We start from the raw sequence: 16,438 nt of genomic DNA, 5'->3' as shown, positions 1-16,438 counted from the left end.
TTCAATTTAAAATATAGTTTTATCATATTTTAATATGAAAATAATTGTAAACTTGGAATACTTTATTATCGCATTAATCTAATTTTACAAATTAATTAAATTGACTATTTTTGGTGAATAGAAAATGTGACAAAAAAAATGAACAAAACGAGTAATTAAAAATGACCTCTAACTTTTGTTGGTAGGTCAACAGTACAGGTGGGATACAAACCAATAGTGTGTCTACAATTTCAACCGCTAGAGACTTCGAATTTGACGGAGTCATAACAATAAAGGAAAAATTTACCTTTCGTTTTCTCTTCCAAAAAATAAAAATACTTTCCTTTGATCATCGGAAATCCCCAAAATTTCAATTCTCGGGTTTTCGATTTCTTCAATTAGGTTTTCTGTTATAAGAGAAAGGCGAGCTTTTCTTCTCTATTCTAAGAAAGGCTCGCCGGAAAAAAATTTAATCAAATATAGCAACCATGGAATTTCTTAGAATTTCTGCTTTTCAACCTATAGTCGTGTTCCTGCTCATCTCCGTCGTCTACTTCCCGGTCACCGTCCGTTCAGATGAAATCATCCCGCTTCTTTTGCCTTCCGAACAAGTGAATCAAGACATTTGCCCTACGACGCCGTCTCCGTCGGAATCCTGCACTATTAATTGCTTCCGACCCGACCCGGTCTGCGGCGTTAACGGTGTGACGTACTGGTGTGGTTGCCCAGACGCACATTGTGCTGGTGTGCGTGTTGTGAAATCAGGGATCTGCGAGGTGGGAAACGGAGGTTCTGCTCCGGTTACGGGTCAAGCGCTATTGTTGATTCACATTGTTTGGCTTGTGTTACTTGGTTTCGTCGGGCTGTTTGGGCTGCTATGATCGATCAGGTTTCGTTGATTGCTTGATTTAGGGTTAGACTTGATAGGATGATTTTTTGTATAACATACCTGTATCTTCTGTATGTATGAGGGGAATATACGGCTTAGATGATTTCAACTTTGTTCTTGTTTTTTTGTTGGTTTTATACAATTTTAGGAGATTTAGATATATCTTATCATTGTCTCTTTGATTATTGAAATTTCCGGCCCAATTGCCTTAATAGTCCTGCGATAATTCTTTTACAGTGCCTGAAATGAATGTGTGATGTATAAAAGAGATGAAATTGGTCCCAACAGAGAACAAAGATTTAGAGGATTTATATAACTGAGCCCCAGTGGTATAGGGAAAGGAAGAGGATTCTCAATATGTGAAAAATTTGATGAGGAGAGAGATGAGTTGATTCTTGAGGCTATAAGATTGTCGTCTTCATTTCTTCAGTAGCTTTACATCTCCTTTTAAGTTCTTATGGCTGATAGGTGTGTTTGGACTTTAACCTTTGAGGAAAGTATGGGATATTGGCTTGCTAGGTTTCTGAAGAACCTGCCTGCCTTTATGCACCGGAATTTTCTATTGTTTTGGATCTGTTTGATGTATGAGGTCAAACTGTAGTCTAATGTTTGGCTAGGGAAATGTTCAAACCAAATACTTTTGTGACATTTAGCAAGCTACTTATGTTATCCAGATCTCTGGAAAATGATGAATGTCTGTTTGGAACAAAGCATTGAACCCAAATTGGAGGTATATTTGCTGTTTCGTTTAATATTACATTCACATGTCTGTTATTCATGATTTACTCTGCCCTTGATGCCATTTTCGTTCTGTGTCTAATTGGGCGGACTTATTGTTACTTGTAGCGATAGTTGGCAACAAAGAACAAAGTGACCATTTTCATGAGCCCAATACTTCCTCACCCCCTAGGCTACTCCTTATTCTCCTCCTCCCCTTGGTTTTTATCCCCTTTTCTCTCCCCAACCCGTCCTCAACCTCCAACTGCCAACTTTACCATAACAGCTGCTAGAATAATCCTTTACTCATATCCAACCTTCCCTTTGTCCTTATAGCAACTCTTTGGATGATCCCTTATCTCAGCCTTCCTTCTGGCCTTGTACCTTCTCCTTCCTCTCCATTTTGATCATAATGATTTGGGTAGATTTTTTGACATTCATCCTGGTGCATACTGGTCTTAGGAGTGAGTCCAAAACTCTACTTCCACTCCAATTGTGATCTCATTTCACTCCTAACATTTTCTTTGAAGTTTATAACAACTACGTGGTGTCAAGATTATAATCAGGCATCTGAATGGGAGGATTATAGATAGTCAAGCAAATTCATTATGCTTGTGTTTTTGGTTCTGGGAAGGGTGCGTCAAAGACTTGAAAGGAGTTAGGAATCGGGTTATGATTTTCAGTATTTCCACTGGCTGTTTTTCTTTTTCTTTTTGGAAGAGCAGTGCATCTTACTTTTGGTTGCTAATATTTCCTAGTTTATCTCAGTTCTAATAAGTAGGTAATATGCTTGATAAAGCGATTCAACTTCTCGTAGGAAATTACACCCATTGACCTTGAAACCCCAGCTTGCCCATTGGCAAACCTTCAAGGTCAAAAGTTCAAAGTGTTAACCATGAGGCAGACCTTATCAAAGTTTATGTTTAGGGCAAGGGGGATCAAAACACATGGTCATTCTGTAAATCAATCTCGTGGGATTAATAACATGATTCTTTTTCACCATACAGATTAGTTTGAAGGTCAATTTTCCCTCTACTCTAGTAGTAGTAAGTAGGTTACCATCAAATATAATCTTTCTTGAATACCTGCTTTTTGATGGATATCAACTCGCAAGTCATTTGAAAAGCATGAGTTCTTTAACAAAAAGATGCTCGTCTCATGGTATTATATTTATTCAAAAAAGATGAGTTCATCTCCTGGAGCACAAAACAAGTTATTGAACAATGAAATTTTACTGTCGTTAGTTTGAGTCTCCACAAGAACGTATGTAAAAACAGCATATAAAAGTGGCGACTGAAAAGTACATGTTTCCCACACGCTTTGAAGTTCTCAAAAACAATAAACCTCTGGAAATGCTTCATCCTTCAAAATTTGAAGGAGAGTCAATCAAGTATAATGCCCCCTAACTACCACTTTTTCCATTTCAATTTTTTACCATTTTTCTACTTTCCAAGAAGCCTCATCCGGAACTCAGCAGCCATCCTCAGAAAAAAAGAGTTTATCACCAAAATGATGCATGCAAGTCACAGCTCTATGCCAAAAGAATAGGCACTCTTTATCATTGCCAAATTATCTACTCAGGAATTCGATGCATGTAAGGCTAGTTACTCCACAAAGCTAAGAAAATTCAGTCATCCTTTTTGTGGCTTTGCAGCGAGAAAATGGGATCACTCAGATGATCATCAGCAGCAGAATTTGCAGTAAGAGAGCTGTCATCACCGCTTACTGCAGATGAATCACTCTGCCTGGTGTTTTTGGTCAACTTGGATTGAGAGGTCACAGGAAGCTGAGTGCCAAGATTCTTGCCCACTACGTTTTTATATACGGCAAGAGCTTGAGACATCATGCTAGCAGGATCAGAAGCATTTGTAGGAAGCAATAGTGTTGTGCCCTTCAAAATTGATACAAGCAAACGGAAAAAATAACAAAGTTAGCAAACAACTTACACATGACAGCTGACACAAATATAATGTAACAATTGTGCTTCACCTCCTTTGCAATATTACTGAAGGCTTGGATATACTGCTCTGCAATCCTCAAACTTGCTGCCTACAAACCAAATATTGAAAGTTGTAAGTGTGACAGAATGGCGAAGGTACAATCAAGTGAGATATTGACAATCCAATGGAAGAAAACTTTGCCATAAGCTGGCGCATTACAAGTGTGGGAAGCAGCCCGCTATTCCACTTCCATACGTGCCAGAAGAAGGGCAGGGAGGAAGAAGAAAGAAAAGACAAAAATCAGAGCCATATCAGGACCAGCACTAGTGGTGTTTCAAGAATCTCACCTCTGCACCACCATGCTCTTTAAGGGTTTCTGACACCATTGCAATTCCTTTTGCTGTAGCTTGTGCCCTGGCGAGGATTGCTTCTGCTTCACCTGATTCATTCAACAGGCAGAGAAAATGAATGAGGAGGAACCAGTGAAGCTGAGATTAGCCCCAAAAAATAAAAGGTCACTATAAATGGACTAGTTAAATGTTTTATGTAACTTGAAACACCTTGAGACTATATATTTTCTATCAGGCACCTCGGCACCACCAAATACAATAATGGACCATGATGAACATCATTTGTCGCCTTTAAGACCAGAGAGAACACACATGCACATACGCTAATCAATCCATTAAACCTTATCCAACAGTCACAACTCGCAATGGTAGGTGAAAAGTATGTTCTCAACAAAACTTCTAGTTTTTCTTTTGAAAATTTCACTGGCTAAACAGCTCTACTCTTCTTTTTTTCGACCGTGATAAAGGGAAGTTGAGTCTCACCAAAGTGCATGGAAAAAGAGACTTTCTAAGTAAACAAACCTAGCGCTCTATTGACTTGGTCCATTTTTGCAGCTTCTGAGGCAAGGATCACTGAACTCTTCCTTCCGTCCGCAATATTAATATTTGCCTGCCTTTCTCCTGTTATAGTGTCAAAAAAATATCATCATTAAAAAGGAAAAAGAAAAACCTGCATGACAGATTGAAATACTAGAAATTCTAGAAAGGAAGTAAAGTGTGATTTTACATTGGCATGGTAATCATTTAGTTACTAAGTTATCAGCCTAAGGAGACTATGTATCTAGTAAGAACAGATCGACTCTTTATGTTGATGGAAAAGTTTTTCGATAGATCTACTTGCAAATGTAAAATAAGCTGGTCTGTCCCTGATATCATAATAAGGTATGCCCAGAGGATTTTTATTAAGGGGTGTCAAAATATAAAGTAAAAAAGTAAATGGTGCTATCAAGGATGGAACACACAACCTCAAAACAACTTTTGCAACCCCTTAACCACTACACTATACCTTCAACTTATGACAAGATGTGTCAACACTTGTATATATATTCATTAAATATAATTTTGACCTATATATACAATGTAATTTTTTGACGAAGGGGTGTCGCTTGACATCCCTTGCCTTAGGGTTGCTCCTCCCCTGGGTATGCCTCCTCTACCGCAAAGGCAGACCTACCAATCAGAATTCTAACACAAATACTGCATTGCAAACTAACCATCAGGAAGAGGTTCAATTACCTTCTGACTCCAAAACTTGCGCCCTTTTTTTACGTTCTGCTTCAGCCTGCATCTCCATAGCAGCTCTAACTCCGCGAGGAGGAGATATATCCCCTGAAAAGAGAAGGATAGCAGACATACTCAGCAATATAAAGTCAGACATTTTCTACAATGATGGAAAAATCGGCAGACTAACCCACATACTTATTTCATATCGAAGACATTTCAACCCCCAATCTTTTGCAGCTTCGTTAATAGCCATCTACAATAAAAGCGCACATCAGAGGGATCAAGCTCAAGCATCGAAGGTACAGAACTAAAAGGAAACCACTGGGATGCTTCCTAAATCAACACTCAAAAGTATTGCACATCATTGTAGGTAAAATTTGACAGTGCAGGGATCAGATGAGCATATCATTAACTCACACCTAAATAAGCTGATGTACTAATACAGATCAATCACTAACGTCAATATGGCCATATAAGAATGCAGAAATTACTTGATGGTTACTCTAGAAACACCACCTAAATAAACCATATGCAATAGGTACAGAACTTGATGATGATAATGATCATTCAACAAGCGACTCCGGATTCATGTGCAGATTGATAGTGAAGTGAAGTTGAAGAAAACAGTATTTTGATGGTGAGGACAAAACATTAAAAAAGCACATAGAGATACTTAAATTATGTTATCAAGTACACAATTAATTTCACCAGAATCATCATAGAACCTTGGACCAGTAGTAGTTTCTCTTTTAACTTTGAGTTCCATTCCAGAGGTTCTATCTGATTTCATGATACAGCAAATAACTTCTCAAATGTGGCTTTTATGGCTAAAAACAATTGAAACTGCTTCTTCAAAGTTCAAACCAATGTTTTGTTTTTACCCTCCTTTACTTTCCATGAAATATCATTTCTTATTCTCTGAGATTTATTAAGCATATAAATTCTTCATTATTTTGATAAAATTTCCATCTAAAAGTGTCACGAGACTCTTGCTTTTTAAAGTTGCAGTTACACTCATCCTTCACAAATGTGCCAGATGAAAATGTACTCAATATTATCAATTCAGCAGAAAAGTAGACTGAAGAAGCTCATATAGCATGCAATTCACAGAAAAGAATCAGTGTAGTTGGATATTGGCACTCTCATCATGGATGGAGTCATAACTCTTACCAATTTATCCTCTATTAGTATTTGGTTATATTGGAGTTTCTTCTTAACGTCGTTCTTAGACACCTCATGTGGTAGGATACCCTTTAGTTCGACTCTTAACAGCCAAGTTGACCAATTTATTTAAGTAGTAATTCACTTACATTTTAGTTATTACTCCCTCTAGTCCATGTTAAGTGAATTTGTGAGTAGGACATAAATTGAACACCACTTTCCACTTTTGCCCTTTTAGGTATACTCAAACAGTCAAACTATTCTTGAAAATAGAAATAATTCAAAGTAAAACCATAAATATGAACAATAACTCTCTTGAACTTATCACCTAGAAAATGTAAATGAAGGGAAAAATGGAAAAAATATACAACAACTCTATTGAACATTGAGCAATTAACTTATTTTGAACATTGAAAAAAGGCTCAAAATTTCAGTTATTATAATAGACTAGAGGGAGTAAAAAAATAACCAAGCTCACACAAAGAAGGGCAAAAACAGAAAAACAACGGATTACAGACGCAATAAAGATAAAGACAGAAACACTACAAGGAAAACCATAAACGATTAAAAAATAACAAATAAAAAACATTACAATCTTCTATAATATGTCTTCACCTCCCCAAAAATGACTCTTTCTCAATAAAACTTAAGAAAATCTTATTGTCAAAAAAAGGTTGTTAAAGAATGACAAAAGTCCCACATCGGTGGTTAATGAGATGGGTGGACTCCTTACAAGGCTTGGGCAATCCTCCTCCCTTTGAGCTAGCTTTTGGGGTGTGAGTTAGGCCTAAGACCTAATTTAACAAAGGCAATTGCCAAATTCTTCAAAAAGTCAATTTTATATCCATTTTGACCTGATTTTTACACGAGTTAACCAATTCCTCAGTCCTATCTCAATAATAAAGCATAATCAATATATGGTACATAAACTATGACAAAGGACTTTGATACTTAAAAAGGCAGTTAACAGTGAATTACAAAGAGAATCGTAATTCGGGAAAACAGGAAATACCAACAGGACATAATAAATATGTGAACTCTATGTCAACACGGCTGAGACAGGCTTAAACGGAGATACATGAACAGTGAAGATTCATATTCTGTTGTATATGTTAACAAGGCGCATATATTTTACATCACATTTTTTTTAAAGTAATAATGTCTTATTAAAGTAAAACAGCATCAGGCAGGTGCTGAATTACATATAACTACAATTTTCTCCTTTAACATTGAAGCGTAATGAAAAGTCTAAGAGAGAGACCAAAAAGATAAATTTAGTAGAAACATCAGGAAGATCATTAGGACTACCAATTACTTGCAGTTTGGAATCCTAAAGTAGAAAAAGTTGAGAAAGGGTGACACAGAGGCAGAAAAAGTTTTTGTTTAAATGAGTAAAGAAGTCCTGATAAAGGCATTTTCAAGTGCCCCGATCCCCCGAACATGCATGCATCGGCAAGAGGGACAGAGAAGCTGAAGACACTACAATGAAATTTCTTGAGGAAGACGCATAACGGGATAAAAAAGTTTCATCTAATGAATTGAAATGTTGTCACATCTAGTTATGGAGTGCTCAGATTGAAGACTCAAGAACATTCAGTAACACAGACTTAAGAAAGTGACTCAGAGGTTCAGTTATGAGAACACTAGGTAGGGAAGACAGTGAATGCAGAAAAGTATGATAAGGAGGAATACAGAACGGGAAACACCACTTTACCTTATGAATGCAAACTATAGTGGAATATCATTACAGGATGGGAAGTGTTTAGCCGTAAAATCACGTTTAATAGACCAAGAGAAGCTTCTTAAAGCACTGCCGGTGAGTGGATGAATTCGTAAGTGTCAAATACTCGAGTAATTTTCTACATATCAAGCCAGAAAAGATAGCATTGACCAGATATACAGAGAAAAAGATGGTGGATCATTATAAAGCCTATGATTCAAAATGAACATACAAGATCAAAAGATAGAAGAACTTCAACAACAACAAAAAAAAATACCCAGTTAAATTCCACAAAGTGGGGTCCGGGGAGGGTAAAGTGTACGCAGACCTTACCATGTGGAGGTAGAGAGATTGTTTCCGAAAGACCCTCGGCTCAAATGTATCGAACCCAGAAAAAAGAAGAAAAAGATAGAAGAAGTACAAATTTGATAAATTACTTTGTAGACCAATTATCACCCGAGCAAAGGTGAACACATGGAAGCCTATAGGTAGGGGAAGTGGTTTTTCCTAGGAAGTTCTTCTAACACAAGTTACTGAAAATAGAGGATAGGGCTGTCAATATTTCTCTGTTTGGATACAAAGAGCACCGAGAAAGGTTTGCTTGTTCACGTTGCTGGCGGTAAGGCGGTGATACTAACCACTAGTTATATAAGGAAAGAAATATAACATGTCAACTGGTGCTTCATGTGCAAATGATTGTGAGAGGATGTGAATCATCAACCATTTATTAGTCCATTATAAAGTTGCAAAACCACCTATAGTGGACAATTAACATTACATGTACTAGTTGAACCAAAGTACATGCCTTTACAATGTGTTCTTTTGGCATTTTAAAATTTCAGAGCAAAATCTATCCTTCCCATCAAATTTAGCATTTCTTGAGTAGTAGAGTTGTTTAACATATGAAACAAGGTTCTAACAGGTGGATCTATCAACCTTATGTGAAACTTGTAATATTCAAGATAAGTTAATCATCAATTCTATAAATAACTAGCTCAAATCTTACAAGTGGATAATATATACAACCTGCATCTCAAGCATGAAGAACTACATCCAATATATTACATAGGCAATTCACTTACTTCCAATTTCAGATACCCACAATCGTAAGTGGAAGAACTGATCAAACAACCCTCAAGTTATCCTATTTGACAAAAAACATATAGATACTTGACACATGCTATTAATGGGGATGAGGAGAAACAGTGAGGACGGGGCTAGACTTTTTTGGAACATACACTAGTAAAAGGCTCACCACTATCTTTTCATTCAAAGTGTCCCTTTCCTCAAAGGTCTTGTCCAGTGTGATCTTACCAAGCTCACTGCGCATAGTTGTTTGTGCTAGCTGAATTACCGCATAGAGTGGATTCTCAACCCCATACGAGGCCAATTTAGGGTCCACAATCTACAATTAAACAACAAACATAAAACATTTTCACATTTCCAAGAGTGTACAATCAATAATGTCTCAATCCAAAATTAGTTAGAGCTTTCTAACCTTGACATAAAGAACACCATCAATCAAAATGCTGACATTGTCCTTGGTGATGGCGGATTGATCAGGTATAGGAATAGCCTCTTCTTTGAGAGAGTGAACATAAGCAATTTTATCGACAAAAGGAATCAACACATGAATTCCAGGAGTCAATGTCTTAGCATACTTCCCAAACCGCTCAACAACATATGCCTTTTTCTCAGGCACAATTCGTACTCCCCAATTAACAGGCGGCGGAATTTCATATCTTCATAAAAAAAACACAACGTTTTCACAGAAAACAATATAACACTAAAAATTCTAGCAATACGAAAAAGAGGATTAACTTTTTTTACCTCACACTAGGGTCACGAGCATTGCGAAAATGGCGGACCGATGTGAAGAACGGGGAGAGCTGACGTGGAGGGATTTGACCGGATAGAAGAGAGGACTGCTTTAGAATCGGCGAAGAGAGAGTGGAGACGGCTCTGCAGGTAGCAACAGGCGTCGACTGCAGCAAGTGATTCAGCAGCCGGAGCTTGCTAAGGGAGTTCGATCTCGCCGTGTTCATTGAGGTAGATGAATTGGATACCGGAATCGGACGGTGGAGAGAGAAAAGGACGGTCGATCGGTCCGACAGAGGAGAGTTTTCACGTTTACAAAGCCCTAGTAAAACCCATTACCCAAGTCACACAATTTGTCATTTCTCGCCTATTGTACCGTATGGGGGTGGTTGGTTAGATTGGATATGGAAACTTCATTTTGGATTTTTGGTTTTCAAATTAAAAAATTGTAGTAATATTTTGAATTGGATCATTTTCTTAAATGCGATTTCAGATTAATGGATTTGATTATTTTTTCTTCTGGTAAAAATAAATCTCCAAAGATGTAATTTCTCATTTGAACCATAATTATCCAAATAAAATGTTATTATACTAAAGCAATAAAATCATTATAAAGAAATTATTTACTTAAACAAAATAAAAGCATGTCGAAATAAATCATACTACTGATGGTTCATATTTAATTCTACTACCACTTGATCTTTGATTGTCACAATTAGGGGTGTTCATGGTTTGAATAAAAATCGATTTAAATCGAAAAAACAAATCAAATCGATTTTATTTGGGTTTGGTTTGGTTTAGTTTGGTTTTAGATTTTTGAAAACCGATAGTATTTGGTTTGATTATGGTTTTATTCGAAAAAAACTGAAGAAAGAACCGAACCGAACCGAACCGATAAATTATATACATATATTTTATTAATATACCTATTTAATATATTATTTTTATAAACAATTTTAAAGATCTTATACATATTTTCATTAAAAATTCTTTATAATTTACTTATTGAAAGCAAAAATGCCCAAGATGAAACATTTATCTTATTGATTTCATATATATGAGTGTCTATGACAATTCTTTGTGGGACTGAAAATGTTATTGTCTGTTCCTTCTAGGCCAATATAGTGAATTTTAAAGTTTTATTGATAGTAAATTTAGTGATCGAAAGTTCAGTAATTTAAGTCATTTCTAACTATTTTCGTTTTGAATGGATTGTTGTCATTTTTTTTCACATTTTTAAATGAATTGTTTCTTTTATTTTTGTGTATGGTTAATAACCGAATAACCGAACCAAACCAAACTGAAACTGATAATCACCAAACCGATAAATGTATATTATTACTTTGGTTTTGGTTTGGTTTTGGTAATTTTAAAACTGATTAAGTTGGTTTGGTTTTGATTTTGATTTTGACCAATAACCAATCCAAACCAACCCGTGAACACCCCTAGTCACAATTCCTTAAATGAAAAATATAGGGAAAATGGTCAAAAATACCCCTCAACTTTTATTTTATTGGTTGACTATGCCCTTACCGTTAAAACGAAGTTAGTTTTATCCCTGCCGTCTGCAAACTTATCATATGTACCCTCCAAATTAACGATTTGCCCCAAATCAATCTCAAATTCTCAATTTCGATCCGAATTACCCATTTAAAACAAATTATCAATTAAATCCGACCCATAACCCATTTAATCTGATCTTACATACCAAATGTATAAAAAAAAAGTAATAAATTCACCAAAACCCATTTCAATTCCTAATGAACAAATAAATTTCCAGCCATTAATGAGCTTTTAAGAAGCAATGTTACGAGCAAAAGCAGAGGAAGAAAACATGCCAGCCTTATGTTCATACACAAAAATAAGAACAATATTGCTATTGAAATAATCCAATAACCTTCTTCCCCAAAAGTCACTTGTATAGATGTATTCACTAGTTCTTCAAATCCGCCGCACACGACGGCGAAAAGGCAGTACTAGGCAGTCAAATTCCACCAGAAAACAACAAGAAGAAAGAAACTAAAAAGTTCATGCTGCTACAATTTTGGGTGGGAATTATGTAATTACACAAATTCAGATCTGTGATTTCAGTTGTGAAGAAATGGGTGGGATGTTTTCGATTTGGGTATTTTGGGGAAGAAGTTGAAATTATTGATTTTTCGAAGTTGGCACTCGTTTGTAAAATTCGAAATTCAAACTCAAGCTCCAAGCTCCATTAATGGCTATGAAGTTTCCATGGTTGGTTCTTCAAGTTTCAGGCTCCAATTCAAAAACTAGTACCCTTAGAAGCTTTTAACAATGACTTTGAAGATATTTACAGAATGAGTAACACTACAATAAATTCAATGACAAGGGAGAAATCCATTCTTTTTAGTTTTGGTGGACTCAACAAGATTGAGAAATTGAAATTAATTAAATTTTGTTTATAATGGTGGTGGGTTTTTATATGGGTCGGATCAGATTAGAAAAGAATTTCATTCTAAATGAGTTTTTAAATGGGGTAAATTCGGGGTCGAAATTGAGAATTTGAGATTGATTTGGGGCAAATCGTTAATTTGGAGGGTATATATGATAAGTTTGCAGACGGCAGGAGTAAAATTAACTTCGTTTTAACGGTAAGGGCATAATCAACCAATAAAATAAAGTTGAGGGGTATTTTTGACCCTTTTCCCAAAAATATGTCCACATTAAACTCATCTTAATTTGCACTATTCCTTAGCGTAATAAAGTATATTGATTGATTTAATATAAGATATATGGATTTACGTCCAACATATCAGGATAACTATAAGTGTAAAAAAAAAAAAATTTTAAATATCCGAAATTCTCATATCCCAAATTCGAAATTTATCCGAAAAAATTAAAAAATTATCCTCAATATGATAAATTATGTCCAACCCTAATTTAATAAAGTAAAAAGAAATTATGTACAACCACACCTGCACGTTAGGTTTAATATTTGATTTCACAAAAATTACGATTAAAAAAGATATTTTTAATCAATTCTCTAATTACTTTAGAGATATTATTTTTTTGGTGAGTATTTTCTTTCATGACGATATCAGGTTAATAACAATTTATAGAACCAGAGACAACAAGGGATGTAAAATAGTATGCTACATACTTCGACTCTAATTGTATGCAAACTATTGTTGCCAATGACCAATTATTTGCTGTTTTTGCGAACAATTTTCAGATATTCGAATGGAAATTGCAGTGAGAAATTAAGCCAGTGTCACAGAATTTGGATTCAAATTTTAAAAAATTATTTTCAAAAATTTGTTTGATCATAAAATTTGATTATCAGATAGTGGAAAACATGTCTTCAAATATTTTCAAGGAGCCAATTTTTGGGGGGAAATTTCACATCCACCAATAAAATTTCAAAAAGAAAAGAATTTCAAATAAAATGTGTTAAATTAGGTCTTGAGACTAACTCACACCCCAAAAGCTAGCTCAAAGAGAGAATGGTTGTCCAAGCCTTTAAAGGAGTTCACCCATCTCATTAACCAACAATGTGGACTTTTGTCATTTTTGGGGGTGCTTAGCATCTGGTGCATGGATAATTTTGATTTTTGACGGCCCCAACATTGGGTGAGACGGCTCTACTTTGATATCATGTTAAATTAGGTCTTGGACCTAATTCACCCCCAAAAGCTAGCTCAAATGGAGGAGGATTGTCCAACCCTTTTAAGGAGTCCACCCATATCATTAACTACCAATGTGAGACTTTTGTCATTCTTTAACAAAATACATAATCAAACACAATTATAAATTTTTTTTAAAAAAAACAAGTTCAAAAAACTTAAAATTTCAATTTTAGAATCTATAATCAAATGAGAACTAAGAATACCTGTGAGTTAAAGCGGGAAAAAAAAAGAGAGTAATCTTTAGGCTCAAATGTTGCCACATCTATGCCATCACGTCCTTATTTTGCCTTGTTCTAGTTTGCCACTTCATGTTGGTCATTGTCTGAGGATTATATTAAACTAGATATAGGACCCCGTGCCAGCACGGGGCCCAATATATAATTTTGTTTTATTTTAATTTATGTCATATTATGGAATTTTGAGAAGTTATTGAAAATTTTATATGATTTTAAGATATTTTAAATTTTAGCTATTGTTGATTTGTAGTACTTTTTTTTAACATAATTTTTGAAACAAATATTTATTACTTTGTTTGTTCTAAATTTATATGGCACACGCAGAATTTTCAAATATTAAGCATTTTTTATATGTCTCTTTAATATATTAAGTTGTTAATTATTGTATTTTATTGTACATTTTGAACCTAATTTTTTAATAATATATGTTATTTGCCATGTCCCAATTTATGTGGCATTAATTGTTAGATTTGTTGGAGTCGAGAGATTTATTTTGTTAATTATTGTAATTTATATATTTTTTTTTCCGTCAATTTCAAACAATATATGTTGTTAATTGATAGAATACTTTTAATGTAAATTTAAAAAAAAAATATGTGTGACTCACCATGTTCCAATTTATGTGGCACATGTAAAGTTTTGAAAATTTTAATACATTTAAAAAAATATTTTTAAGTCGTTAAATTTTAAGTAATAAGTAATTTAAATTGTTGTATTATTTATTACAATTTATAATGCTTTTAAAGTAGTTTAAATATTGTACTATTTATTATGATTTATAACACTTTTTTTTAAAATTTATGTCATATTATGGAATTTGAGAAGTTATTGAAATTTTTATATGATTTTAAAAATATTTTAAATTGTTAGCTATTGTGATTTGTAGTACTTTTTTTAACATAATTTTGAAAATAATATTTATTAATCTAATTGTTCTAATTTATGTGGCAGATGCATAATTTCAAATATTAACCCTTTTTTATATGTCTCTTTAATATATTAAGTTGTTAATTATTGTATTTTATAGTACATTTTGAACCTAATTTTTTAATAATATATGTTATTTGCCATGTCCCAATTTATGTGGCATTAATTGATAGATTTGTTGGAGTCGAGAGATTTATTTTGTTAATTATTGTAATTTATAGTTTCTTTTTCGTCAATTTCAAACAATATATGTTTATCATATAATCCATTTTATGTGGTACCAATAGAATTTAGAGAGTCAATTAAATTTTTTATATAAGTTTTAAATAATTAAGCTGTTAATTATTGTAATGTATAGTATTACTTATATTATTTTTAAATATATTTAAATATTATATGTTAGGTTTTTTATCCTAATTTATATGGCATTGATAGAATTTAAAGTGTCAAATAATTGTTAATTATTGTAATAGATAATATGGAGTATTTAAGTCATTTATAGTATAGTATAATTAATATATAATATGTAGTATTTAAGTGTTATATTATGGAATTTGAGAAGTTATTGAAATTTTTATATGATTTTAAAAATATTTTAAATTGTTAGCTATTGTGATTTGTAGTACTTTTTTTAACATAATTTTGAAAATAATATTTATTACTCTATTTGTTCTAATTTATGTGGCACATGCAGAATTTCAAATATTAACCATTTTTTATATGTCTCTTTAATATATTAAGTTGTTAATTATTGTATTTTATAGTACATTTTGAACCTAATTTTTTAATAATATATGTTATTTGCCATGTCCCAATTTATGTGGCATTAATTGATAGATTTGTTGGAGTCGAGAGATTTATTTTGTTAATTATTGTAATTTATAGTTTCTTTTTCGTCAATTTCAAACAATATATGTTTATCATATAATCCATTTTATGTGGTACCAATAGAATTTAGAGAGTCAATTAAATTTTTTATATAAGTTTTAAATAATTAAGCTGTTAATTATTGTAATGTATAGTATTACTTATATTATTTTTAAATATATTTAAATATTATATGTTAGGTTTTTTATCCTAATTTATATGGCATTGATAGAATTTAAAGTGTCAAATAATTGTTAATTATTGTAATAGATAATATGGAGTATTTAAGTCATTTATAGTATAGTATAATTAATATATAATATGTAGTATTTAAGTGTTATATTATGGAATTTGAGAAGTTATTGAAATTTTTATATGATTTTAAAAATATTTTAAATTGTTAGCTATTGTGATTTGTAGTACTTTTTTTTAACATAATTTTGAAAAAAATATTTATTACTCTGTTTGTTCTAATTTATGTGGCACACGCAGAATTTCAAATATTAACCATTTTTTATATGTCTCTTTAATATATTAAGTTGTTAATTATTGTATTTTATAGTACATTTTGAACCTAATTTTTTAATAATATATGTTATTTGCCATGTCCCAATTTATGTGGCATTAATTGATAGATTTGTTGGAGTCGAGAGATTTATTTTGTTAATTATTGTAATTTATAGTTTCTTTTTCGTCAATTTCAAACAATATATGTTTATCATATAATCCATTTTATGTGGTACCAATAGAATTTAGAGAGTCAATTAAATTTTTTATATAAGTTTTAAATAATTAAGCTGTTAATTATTGTAATGTATAGTATTACTTATATTATTTTTAAATATATTTAAATATTATATGTTAGGTTTTTTATCCTAATTTATATGGCATTGATAGAATTTAAAGTGTCAAATAATTGTTAATTATTGTAATAGATAATATGGAGTATTTAAGTCATTT

The 16,438-nt window shown here is 32.9% G+C and overlaps 2 protein-coding genes across 2 annotated transcripts; one reads left to right on the top strand and one right to left on the bottom strand.

Moving 5' to 3' along the window:
• Positions 1 to 282: 282 nt before the first annotated feature.
• On the top strand, positions 283 to 1,272 carry LOC102595320 (uncharacterized). The gene has a single exon (XM_006347473.2). It carries the CDS (start codon positions 468 to 470, stop codon positions 858 to 860), a length of 393 nt encoding a protein of 130 aa, XP_006347535.1. The 5' UTR covers positions 283 to 467; the 3' UTR covers positions 861 to 1,272.
• Positions 1,273 to 2,717: 1,445 nt separating this feature from the next.
• LOC102594992 (stomatin-like protein 2, mitochondrial) lies at positions 2,718 to 10,211 on the bottom strand. Its single transcript, XM_006347472.2, has 9 exons — positions 9,811 to 10,211; positions 9,479 to 9,722; positions 9,236 to 9,385; positions 5,295 to 5,352; positions 5,112 to 5,204; positions 4,398 to 4,496; positions 3,873 to 3,964; positions 3,575 to 3,634; positions 2,718 to 3,476 (listed from the first exon to the last, which is right to left on the bottom strand). The coding sequence occupies exons 1-9, from the start codon at positions 10,023 to 10,025 to the stop codon at positions 3,213 to 3,215; spliced, it is 1,275 nt and encodes a 424-aa protein (XP_006347534.1). The 5' UTR covers positions 10,026 to 10,211; the 3' UTR covers positions 2,718 to 3,212.
• Between the last annotated feature and the right edge of the window lie 6,227 nt (positions 10,212 to 16,438).

The sequence above is a fragment of the Solanum tuberosum genome, unplaced genomic scaffold, assembly GCF_000226075.1.
Source record: "Solanum tuberosum cultivar DM 1-3 516 R44 unplaced genomic scaffold, SolTub_3.0 scf00093, whole genome shotgun sequence".
Taxonomy (NCBI): Eukaryota; Viridiplantae; Streptophyta; class Magnoliopsida; order Solanales; family Solanaceae; genus Solanum; species Solanum tuberosum.
The sequence above is the reverse complement of the archived record's forward strand: the minus strand, read 5'-3'. Positions and strand labels throughout refer to the sequence as shown.

Excerpts from the sequence above, each read along its gene's own strand:
- LOC102595320 (XM_006347473.2), top strand. The coding sequence starts at position 468 with ATGGAATTTCTTAGAATTTCTGCTTTTCAACCTATAGTCGTGTTCCTG.
- LOC102594992 (XM_006347472.2), bottom strand. The coding sequence starts at position 10,025 with ATGAACACGGCGAGATCGAACTCCCTTAGCAAGCTCCGGCTGCTGAAT. Across the intron at positions 4,497-5,111 it reads GCAAGTTTTGGAGTCAGAAG|GAGAAAGGCAGGCAAATATT; the intron begins GTAATTGAACCT and ends ACACTATAACAG. Across the intron at positions 3,965-4,397 it reads CCAAGTCAATAGAGCGCTAG|GTGAAGCAGAAGCAATCCTC; the intron begins GTTTGTTTACTT and ends TGAATGAATCAG.